The sequence below is a fragment of the Falco naumanni genome, chromosome 4 (genome assembly GCF_017639655.2).
Source record: "Falco naumanni isolate bFalNau1 chromosome 4, bFalNau1.pat, whole genome shotgun sequence".
Lineage (NCBI taxonomy): Eukaryota > Metazoa > Chordata > Aves > Falconiformes > Falconidae > Falco > Falco naumanni.
The window spans coordinates 89514619-89525980 of NC_054057.1; the positions used below are offsets into that span (position 1 = coordinate 89514619).

General features: G+C 52.3%; 1 protein-coding gene across 4 annotated transcripts in view; it reads left to right on the top strand.

Annotated features, from left to right (window-relative positions):
* Positions 1 to 9051, top strand: part of SRGAP3 (SLIT-ROBO Rho GTPase activating protein 3) — a 127901-nt gene extending 118850 nt beyond the window's left edge. For 2 of the 4 annotated variants that reach the window (XM_040591568.1, XM_040591569.1), the window contains exons 19-22: positions 833 to 1013; positions 1589 to 1738; positions 2106 to 2433; positions 4857 to 9051. In XM_040591568.1, coding sequence (XP_040447502.1) covers positions 833 to 1013; positions 1589 to 1738; positions 2106 to 2433; positions 4857 to 5273 — 1076 coding nt within the window. In that variant the 3' untranslated portion in view covers positions 5274 to 9051. Of the gene's footprint in view, positions 1 to 832; positions 1014 to 1588; positions 1739 to 2042; positions 2434 to 4856 lie in introns of those variants that run through there. The other 2 variants (XM_040591571.1, XM_040591570.1) reach the window with 2 other exon arrangements.
* Positions 9052 to 11362: the final 2311 nt, after the last annotated feature.

An 11362-nucleotide genomic window follows, 5' to 3' on the forward strand; every position in this document is an offset into this window, starting at 1 on the left:
CAGCAGTTTCTCTGGGATTCAGTGTTCCCAGCTGGAAACAGATCTGCAGCAGAGCTGGGCTTCTCAGCGCTGAGCAGGCTCATCTTTGCGTGCACCAGCAGCTGCTGCTGTGATGCCCTTGGCCAGGGGCTCAAAGGCTCCTGGTGTGCTCTTGACCTCCTAAAGTCAAGTCTTGCTTCAGCCCTCTTGGATTTCAGGCCCTGAGCTGCCAGTTTGTGAATCTCTGGTGCTTGGTAGAGCTTAAATTAGAAAAAGTGGAGAAGTGGTGCAGTAGAAGAGTGCTGAAAGGTCTGCAGATGTGGGGGTGTGATGCAGAGCAGCTGCCTGGCCAGAGCCAGTATCATTGTTTCTGTGGGGATCCCCAAAGGAGGATTCGTTACTCATCAATAATTCAGGCCAAACTGTCTCCAGGTTAAGGAAAGGAAGGAGAAGGTAAGCAGGGCTTTGATCACAGTATCTGACACAGCTTGACAAGATCCTAGTCTGGAGGATAATGGGGTTCTGTAACCAAAGAAATCACTTTGCAGAAAATGGGAGTGTGGGTGATGGTGCCATATGCACATAGGGAATTTTCAACTAGTCCCCATCTGGTTTGTAGTTTTTGTAATTGCTGGTAGTTTGAGTCTGTGAGAAATTCCAGGAAGGCTGGAAGAACAAAAAGACTTGATCAGTCTAAAAATAAGATGGCTCGTACTCGGTGTAAGGTGCCCTGGGGAAGTTAGGGCAGCAGCATTACTGCTGTTCTGGTGCAATGTCTCTCTCTCTTGGATTTATTGTGCCTTTGTGGTTGTTGAACTAAGATTTTCTCTATGTGTGCTGCTCTCCTTTGCAGAAGTGGAGCAGATTGAAGCCATAGCAAAGTTTGACTATATTGGACGATCTCCACGAGAGCTCTCCTTTAAGAAAGGGGCCTCGCTTCTCCTGTACCATCGGGCGTCAGAAGACTGGTGGGAAGGGAGACACAATGGTGTGGATGGCCTCATACCCCACCAGTACATTGTGGTGCAAGACATGTGAGTGAAGTGTTGATCCAGGATGTTAAAATCATGTAACTACACAAGGTCCACTTTAGCCATCTAAAATCGGTGGCCAGGTTTTCCAAGGTTTAATGATTTTGGTGGGAATTCTGGACCTGTTCACATCTGCCTCTCCATGTGTTGCCTCAGACTGTTTCTTGTTCAGGCTGATAAAGCCGAGCACTGCACACTATACTTCAGTGTGCCTGAACCCCATCGATCGTCCTGACCCAGGCTTAATGTTGGCCTTGCCCCCATGTATGTTGACCTGGCATTGTTGAGTGCCCACCTGGCCTATAGGCAGGTCTCGGGGTCCTTTGCACATGCTGCTTCTGTTGAAGTACCATACCTGGAGTCATTAAAATGGCAACTACAGCGCAGGGGGATACGAAAACGTGATGTTTGCATTTTCCAAGTTCCAGGTGCTGTCCGAAGTGGTGGCCTTAGTCTAGCCCTTTGTTAGCAAAGTCTGGAGCTGCTGGAGTGGTGATGCTCAGGCCTGCATTGTGGCTGGGCCCTGTCCTCACTCCGGGGGCAGAGCCCTGTTACTGATCGGGGTCTCCTTTTCCTAGGGATGATGCGTTCTCTGACAGCCTGAGCCAGAAGGCAGACAGCGAGGCAAGCAGTGGACCGCTGCTGGATGATAAAGGCTCCTCCAAGAACGATATCCAGTCTCCTACAGATCACATTGTGGACTATGGCTTTGGGGGAGTGATGGGCCGGTAAGGAAACCCTTGTTTTCCTGTGAACACACAGGTGGTCGCTGTCACGTGTGGCGAGAGTCAGTGTGTGTGTAGGGCAAGACAGAAGGGAAGGCTCCAGTAAGCACTGCAGAGTAATGCGAGCATGGAGGGGGTTTTAATGTGTGTTGCTGACGTAGATCTTAACAAGTGAAGAAGGTGCAATGCTGTCCCTTTCTTTGCACTGGCTAAAATGTCTGTCTGCCCTCTTGCCTTAGTCTTCTGGAGCTGAAAGGCTCGAGTTTGGTTTGATCTGAACTCTCATTGCTGAGCGATTGTCTTACAGCATGCAACCAGATGCTTTCGATCTGATGGACGGTGACCTAGTCTTGTGATGGATTCTTTGCAGAGTGAGATTGAGGTCTGACGGTGCAGCTATCCCTCGCCGTCGAAGCGGGGGGGACACCCACAGCCCACCCCGAGGGATGGGTCCTGGCATAGACACTCCTCCTCGAGCAGCGGCCTGCCCTAGCAGCCCCCACAAAATACCTCTTAACAGGGGCAGGATTGAGAGTCCTGAAAAGCGCAGAATGGCGACATTCGGCAGTGCAGGCAGCATCAATTTCCCAGACAGGAAGGCCTTGTCTGATGGCCACCCGCTGAGATCGACCTGTGGATCGACTAGACACAGTAGTCTCGGAGATCAGAAATCTCTAGAAGCAGAAGCGCTTGCTGAGGTAAGAGGGTTGTGAAGTGGCTCTTGGTGCCCAGGGATCGAGACTTTAAAATAAACGTCACTGGGGTAGCGCCGCAGAGCCCCTTCCATCTCAACACACTTCAGAATATACAGTGCTGTTGTAGCTGTGATGGTTTAAAGATAAAAATGAGCAGCCAACAGCTTGCCTGCTTTTCCAACTGTACTGGTTGGTCTAATAAAAGATACTGCCTCCTTCCGCAAACCTTGTTTCTTCAAAAAAAATAGGCAGAAAAATTCAGTCCATCACGGAAATGTGCTGGCAGCACTTGCCTCCCACAGGGAGGGAAGCGCATTATCTTCATCTGATGCTCCATAAGGAGCTTAGGAGGAGAAAACTGGATTTGCCAAATCAGAATTTGACTGATGCTCAGTGTTTGGAGAAAAGTGTTTCAGGTTTGTTACTGGCTGTTTGTAGCTAGGACCTCGATATGTTAGTCTAATGCCAGTGTGATACCTCCAGCCATGCACCATTCGGTGTCACATTAGACCATCAGTTCCGCAGAACCTGTTAAATTCATGTTGCCTCCAGCATAGCCTGCAGGTCTCTCCACTGCTGGTGGGAGGCTCCCAGCCAGGTTTCAGGCAGGTTTTACCGTTTTACCAAGCCTGTTAACACCTCGGAGAATGGTCCTTCCATGGAGCAGGCTGCACAATCCTCCAGCCTCTCAGGGACCCCCTAGCTCAGGCACAGTCCCTGCCAACGTGTCCCAGCGGCCGTGGGTTGGGCCCGTTCGGGGCCTGGGATGCTGTGGGGACCGGCTGTTTGGAATCCCCTATTTCAGCAGTTACCCGGCAGCTTGCTTCATGCCACCCTCAGGCAGGAGCAGCAACTGTAGGACGGTTGGTGATGCCCAGGCGGAGGGGTGCAGCTGCTGTAGGGGTGCTGCTGCCCACCACTGGCAGCAGCTGCTGTGCCACGGGGTTTGGCAGGCTCTTTTACTTAGAATCAGCTGCTTTCAGTGGGATAATGAATGATGATTGCAGAAAGGAAGAACTCTTACTGTCCTGTTTGCTTTTCCACCAGCCATGCTCCTTGTTCTCTTGCTCTGCAGCACGCTGCCCAGCTTCTCTGTCCATTAAGAGCTTGCTTGTGGTGTGATTAATTTACGAAGTTACAGCCATAGCGCAGCGCGTACCCTGAGCGATGGCTCGAGCTGGGGTACCGCGCCCGCCCTGGGACGGGATAACGGCATGCACGGAGTCCCCACGTTCGGCTGATGGGCAGCGATGCCCAGGGCTGTATTCGCCAGGTGTAGTGCAGGGCTGTGGGGTCCAGAGCCTTCAGAGGGATGGGTGAATGCTGAGGGCAGAGCACGATTTGGACAATTTTCCTTGGCTTTTGTGGGTTTTTTTGTTTTGGTTTTTTTTTTTTTTTTAAACCTTGTAGAAGATTCTCACTCAGCTGGTGTAAATAAATACTTCCCTGGAAGTCTGTAGGACTGCTGGGCTTAGTAGTGCTGAGGCTTAGCTCTGGGAGAATATTTTCACTCATTATCTGAACAGCTTAATAGAATAGGAGCTAAGCTGATAATTATTTGCCTTCTGCTGATGCTCTGAATGTTACCTGAGGCTCATCGAGTATCTTGTATGCATTATAAAATTAAGGACTCTTCTACGCAAGGACAGGGAGGAGACAGGAGGAGAAAGTAGCCACTAGAGCTACTTTGTAAATGATTGATTCAGTTGCCTTAAGTCCCTTTTCGTATGGTCTCTTTCTGAGTTCCCTCATTCAGTTGAGGTGGATTTAAGTGAAGCTGAACTAGGGCCCCTCTATTTCCAAAGGAGACCATCAGAACTACAGCTGTAGGCAGTTCAGCCAGTTTGCTTTCAGTGGGCACGTCTGGCTGAACTGGGTTCACCTGCTGGAGGGTCCGTGTGTGCAGAACCATGGAGGCCGTGCGGTGAGGGACTGGGGCCCATCTCACCTCGGCCACCTCCCTTTTATGTTTGGTGAGCTGCCATCTGCTGCTCGCTCCACCTACAGCCCTCTGCGTGTCCACCCCATGTGTGCCATTGCCCTGTAGGCACAGGGATGGCAGAGCTCCTGCACATCTTCAGGGCCTCCTCCTTCGGGGAAAGCCCACCCTCAGTGCTGTGTGGGGTGGAGGTGTGGACAGGCTGGTGTTCACCCCATTGCTTGTAGTGCTCGGGGTTTTCTCCCTTTGGAGCTGGTGACCCAACCCCTGCTGACCCGGGAGATGTAGGGTGCCTTTGTGTGGCCAGGTTGGGCTTTACATCTTCCCCCAAAGCTCCCACTTTGCCTGGAGGCTCTGTCTTAGGTCAGAGACCCCCTGCACACTGGGGCGCACCAGGACGGGGGGGCCTCTCCCCGGGGTGGGATGCAGGAGAGTGGGGTGATGCTGTGGCACGGTGCTGACGTCCCTTTGGTGGTGGCATTTGCAGGACATCGAGAAGACCATGAGCACAGCGCTGAACGAGCTGCGGGAGCTGGAGAGGCAGAACACGGCCAAGCAGGCCCCCGATGTGGTCCTGGACACGCTAGAGCCCATGAAAAACCCCCCAATGGGTGCTGCCAACTCAGAGCCTGCCAGCCCCCTCCATACGATCCTGATCCGGGACCCCGATGCTGCCATGCGGCGCAGCAGCAGCTCCACTGCAGAGATGATGACCACCTTCAAGCCCGCGCTGTCGGCCCGGCTGGCCGGGGCTCAGCTGCGGCCCCCGCCGATGCGGCCGGTGCGACCGGTGGTGCAGCACCGCTCCAGCAGCAGCAGCAGTTCAGGGGTGGGCAGCCCCGCCGTCACCCCCACTGAGAAGCTCTTCCCCAGCAGCTCGGCGGATAAATCTGGCACCATGTAGGCTGGGGCGCGGGGAGAGCCAGCACCTGGATGGCGGGAGCAGGGCCAGCAGCTTGGCGAAGCCTCGCTCGGCCAAGCGGCAAGTCTGAACCATGCTCAAGAGGAACCTCTCCAAAAGGCGAACAAGTGCGTAACCTAGGCCCAGTGATTGATTGTACATACGTGTGTGTGTGTGTATGTACATATGTGTCCACACACACCTCCATCCGTGCAGAAACACTTCCCAAGCTTGCAGTCCTATGGCAGGAGGAGATGGTGGGTCTATGTGTTGGCACTGGAGAATACAAGCTCTGTGTAGAAGTATGTATTAAAAAAAAAAAGTGTACAGAATTTGGTGACTTTTTTTAAAAAGTAGATTTACCTCAGAAACTGGCTCTGAAATCTCCTCTCTAGAGATGCTGGGTTCATGTGGGTTTTTTTCCAGGCTATTTGTGTGCGTGTGTGTGCGTGGAGGTCCATAGCAGCAGTGCATCCAGCAATACAAGGCCATTTTCTGCACCTCTTGGCACTTAGAAAAAGAAAAGGGGGGTGGGGGGAGATACAGGGGGGTTTGTTCAGTCCTGGCCTATGGAGAAGAGCTGGAAATGCATAAATGATGGCGTGTGTCAGGCTGGCTGGAATGTCTTTTCAAGCTGAATCGCGAGACACCTGGAAAAGGAGACGTGCTCCATCGGCGTGGTGCAGGGAGGAGGACACTGCTGCTGCACCGAGGCGTGGTGCTGCCCTGCCTGCGCTGCAGGATCTGCAGAACTCTGATTTTTCTTGAAGATTTCAGAATGAACAAGGACTAGTGACAAACCTGTGGTAAAGCATAGAGTAACTTACACAGTTTTGAGATGCTTCACTTCCCTTTCCCCACACACTTTCTTTTTCTTTTTCTTCCTTTCCTTTTTGTGTTAAATCCTAGTGGTATCTCGACAGATGGGACTAAATGGGCGAGGAGGCTTTGTTACAACAGCGTTCCTTTATTTGAAGTTGCACAGCAGTACGTGAGGGTCTTGATTCAGATTGCATTGTCTTGCATGAAAAGCATGAGCCATATTTGACCATATCAGATGCGGAACCGATCTGATGGGGTGATATTTTGCACTTTCTGTACTGTACTATATAATACAACATTTTGAGTTTATGCAAAAGAATCTACATTTTCTTTTTTCCTCTTGAACATTTAACCCAGAGAAAAAATATGCAGAAAGAGCTGGGGATTGCATGGTACTTTGTCTGATAATCAAGTCTTTTCTGTAAGTGCTGAATTCAAGACACTCTGTGCTTCTCCTGCACGTTTTTTTTCCTCCTTGTACAGATTTCCATGCAATGACCCATGGTTTAATTTGGTCACTTCGCATGATCACATACAACCCCAGCCTGAAACGGGCCATCCTCAGTCTCTCGGCTGCATAGAGAAGCCGCTCTGATGGCTCCTTAATGTTCGTCCTTCCCTCCTGCTCTGATTTCTGCAGTTCTGTCTGTCCCTGGGCAGAGAAGCTAGCGAGCCCTCCTGCCTCATCCAGCAGTCACCTGCCCAGGGATTATTTTAATTTTTTTTTATTCCACCCTTCATCTTCCTTTTCCCTCCGCAGCGCGGACCGCGGCTCGTGCGGGGCTGGAGGAGCAGCCTGACGCCCGAAGGCAGCAGGGGTGGCTGAGCCCCTCAGTCCTGCACAGCTCGCCCCTGGGCTGGGGAGCTCGCCCGCAGCCAGCTGCCCCCAGCCCCTGCGAGGCTGCTGGTGCCTCCGTGCCGGGCACAGACCTGGCACCGTGACCCCGGGGGCTGGCCCGGTGTTTGTTCCTGTGCCCAGAGCATGGGACCGTGTTGCTCCCGAGCCTGGCTGCTGCCCCTGCCAGTCCTGTATATATTGCTGTACTTGCTTCAATGCTGGGAAGTAACTGTTAACATGTAAACTGTACAAAAAATAGGCTAAGGTTAGATGAAAGCCAATGCCACTCACCAAATCTTTGCACTTAGTAGGTAGCTCAATGTAAAAATAAAACCCAATAATAATAATAATAATTAAAATGAAGCCGCAAAGCTAACCTTTCAGTGTACAGTGGGGGAGAAGTACTGTATGTAGTGATTCTGTCATTGTTCTCCATATAATGCTGTAAGGGGAAATGGTGTTTATGTACTTGTCTATTAACATTGTTGACATTTGTAATTACCCAAATTGGTTCATACTGATGTTTATTTTTCTTCATAATTTTTCCCCCCTTTCCTAAGTTAGGCTAACCCTGAGGTCAGTGCCTCTGTCATTACGGGCAGCAGATGTTCAAACAGTCTGTCAGTCTGGTCTAGTAATGAACCAGCAAATGTGCTTTTAGGGGGAGGGAAGAAACCCATTTGGCACAAGAGCTGTGTATTCGTTGCCAGTAATTTTTTTTATTTTTTTTTTTTCCATTTAGTTCCTGGAGAACATTCACTTTGCCAGTCTTCTGGTTTTTTTATATATACTTTTAAAGATGACTTGATAGCAAACCCATGTTTATTAGGGTTTCGGGGTTTTTTCTCCTCCCTTCTTACTTTTGAAGATACGGTACGAGTTCCAGTGTCTTTCTATTAAATTATTGCCTTTTGTTTTCCTTTGTTTTGTTTTGTTGTGGGTTTTTAATATCTTTAAGTGCCTTTTTGAGCACCAGAACAAATGCTTGGAGTTAATGTCCTAGGAGCTGTACACATCCTGATTTCCTTTGTACAGTTGCGTTGTGCTGGGGGTGATTGCTTTTAAAGTCCTTTTTATTTTTTTCTTTTTTTTTCCTTTTTTTTAAAGAAAAGAAAACCAAGACTTTTGTTGAAGAATAAACTACCCCTTTTTAACAAGGTATTCAAGTTGTAGTTTTAACTACTGTAAATTTAAGGGAAGAAATGTATTTTTCTGTAAGCTAACTCGGTACAAAATGGAAACGCATACATTGTAGGAGAATCATAACTGGAACCTGCTCATGTTTTGTGAGTAACTTCACCCCGATCCTTGATACCTCTCTAAAGGTGTGAAGACTGTAGGCTTCGGAGAGTTCACAGGGCTTTCACTGTGAAGACTCGGGGCTGCGTAGCGGGCAGCGGGAGCACCCTCCCCGCAGGGCCCGGCACAGCCCCTCCTCGGGCACGGGGCAGGGAGAGGAGGGTGTCTTCATGGAGCAGTTGTTTCTCTGCTGTGCAGAGCGAGTGCCGACCTCCGGCTCGGCTCCTGCAGACCCCACCGCATCCCCATGACCTGCCCCATCCATCCTGTCCCGTGGTGCTGTACCCGCCTCGGGGAGGGGCAGCTTGGTCCTCACCCACCCTCCCCGGCCCTCAGCATTGCCTTTGATGGTGCTGACTCAAAAGCGGCGGCACCCGTGGCATGCTCTTCTGTGTACAGACTCAGCAACATGTGCAGGCGTGTCGGTCCTGGGCAGTGACGACAGTGCACTTTCTTCCGTAGGCTGAAGTACCCCTGGTAGGTCATTTTTGTAAACCCTGGACTGTGTTATTTAACTAGCAGTGTTGTGGTTTTCGCAGTGCGGCAGTAGATGTCCCGAGCCTCATCTGCTTCCGAGTGGCTGGGTTGCGGAGTCCGGTGGGGATGGGTTTGGTTATGCTGGGAAGCCTAGGAAACCGCTGGCTGGCTGCCCTTTGTAACGGTCGTCGTCCTCCTCTGGTGTTGTCTCTGTAACGTATGGTGAGATGCCGTTCAGCTAGAGTGTCTGAGTGGGTCCTCTGTCATGTATGCTGATGATGCCATGTAGATGAAGCCGCTGGTTGGGTGTGGACTCATCCCGTTGAATAAAACTGCTTAACTTTTCTCAAAAACACCCGCTGTGGTTTCAGAATATTTGCTGCCTCTGGGAGCCAGTGGGCCAGCACCCCTGCCTGCACCCACACCCACGCCTGCTGTTTCTCCGTGCTGGTCCCCTGTGGCCAGAGGCGGTGGCCCTGCAGCACCCCTGCCGCAGCATCCCCGTGCCGATGCCCCATAGCCGCGAGCCAGGCCCGTGGTCGCTCGCCCTGGCTGACTGTGTGTTCCGCTGTGTGTGTTTAGATGAACCGCTGAGAGCACAGATGGGTTCTTTCCTCTCAGCCCTGGGCATACGGTGAAAATACGCAGGAAAGTGAGATGTAGGCCAACAAAACAACAAACCACCACCTCCAAGGGGATGTAAATCTGCCCATTTGTGTTGGTGCGGAAGGACCTGTGCTGATCTACACCAGCCAAGATGTACCCCACACTTCAGGTGTCTTCTTTTAAATTTTACTTAAATGCATTTAGGTAAAAACAACAGGAATGTTCTATTTTATTTCCACCAAATCTTTGCCTAGAAGCTCACTGGACTGAAACTGCAGTACTTAAAGGCTGAGGAAGATGCTGTAGGAGTGTTGTTAAACTCCTGGGGCGAGGGAAGGACCACTCTGTGCACCTCCAGCTCCCAGCGCAGGGACCGCTGCCAGCCCTAGGTGCCTGCACCCATCTTCAGGCACATGGATCCCTTTGCAAAGCTCCTGCCAGGCGAGAGTGCCATTGGGCCGTTTGCTCACCCACAGGGAAGGCTGTCTCAGGTGGGGAGCTGGGCCAGCTGAGAATGCTCAGGAGAGGCCTCACCTTCCCCTCTGCCTGCATGAGCATCCCGGGACCTTGGCGTCCCTGCACCTCGGGAGGAACATCAGCTCTGTGAGGCTGGGGTGATGCTGAATGAAGGCAGCGGGACGGCACTACCGCGGGGGCTGGCACCAGGGGCAGGGACATGCTCCCCATCGTGAGCGGCCTTCCCATGGTGGGTCAGGGTGGATGCCCAAGGAGAGCTGGGTTGAGCGTCCCCACTACCCTCCCTGCTCGCCCTCTGTGTTTGGGGGGGGATCGAGAGTCGATCTCCTGTCGCTGCTGCCACAACTTCCCCCCCTTCACGCCGTGAGCCCCTCAGGTGCTCAGCGCAGCAGTGCTCGCCTGTGCAGCAGCATCGCATCAGCATTGCTCTCGAAATGCAGAAGGCAGCTTTGGTAGTGAAGCCTTGAAAGAGTAGGCTTGCTTTCTTTTTTGAAAGCTGATTACACAGCACTAATTATCACTGGAGGAGCAGAGAGGGGGACCACGAAGTGGTGCTCTCATGTCCCTCCAGACACTTGAGAGCCCCTTCATGCCTGCGGGCTTCCCAGGGATGGAGATCTGTGGCAGCTCCCTCGGCCTCACATCAAAGGGTGGGGGTATGGGTTGTTCCCCTCCTCCATCACTGGTCCCCCCAGGCAGCTCTGCCTTGGAGGGGTCTACCTGCTGCCTGCAGCTGGGGCTCCCTGGCACAGCCCCTCCGGGACTGGGGGCCCTGTGCCTCCACCCTCTGCCCACTGCTGTTACCGACAACTGCCCCCTCCCCACAAACACCCACTGTCAGCTGCTGGGCAGCCAAAGCTGCTTCACCTGGTCCATGATAGCCCTGCTGCTGGAAAACCAAATCCAAGTGTCCCCCCCGCCCTGCCACTGAGGATGTGTCGCACTCTGCTCCAGGAAGGGGATACGTGCCTGCAATGCACAAGTGGTATCAGACAAAAGCAGCTGTCAAAACGAGCTTAAAACAAAGATGATTTAGTGCTTGCTCTATGGCAAACAGGACAAGAGCGATTATCCCACCCACCAAAGGGAAGGAGGAGGGGGCTTAGGGGGACGTGCAAGCCAAGGAGATGAACAAAAGCTCTTCCTGCAGCAGCAGCTGATCCTGCCAGGCACCACGGTCGTGGGGACCGGCCTGCGTTTGCTTTTGAAGCATTAACTGGAGCCGGCTAAGTGGATATGAAAACCGTGGCGAGTGCAGGGGGACATTGTCCCTGGCAGCCTGCTGTGTGTTCGGCCCCGCTGCCACGGCACAGCCGGCATCCTGCCATGGAGGTGCCCGGCCAGCCCCCAGCATCAGGCACCCTTCGCCCATAGCCCCCAGTGCCCGTCACCCTTCAGCTGGGGCTCCGCTCTTTATGTGCGGCACCTCAAGGCACAGCAGCTTTAACCTATGAGACTTACTACCAGATAAAGCAGTGTAATTAAACGGTTTTCCTAACACACATGTGCTGCTGGTTTCATCAAAGGCCTGTGCTGCATCTGCATCCAAATCGTTCTTCCGCTGGGCTCGGAG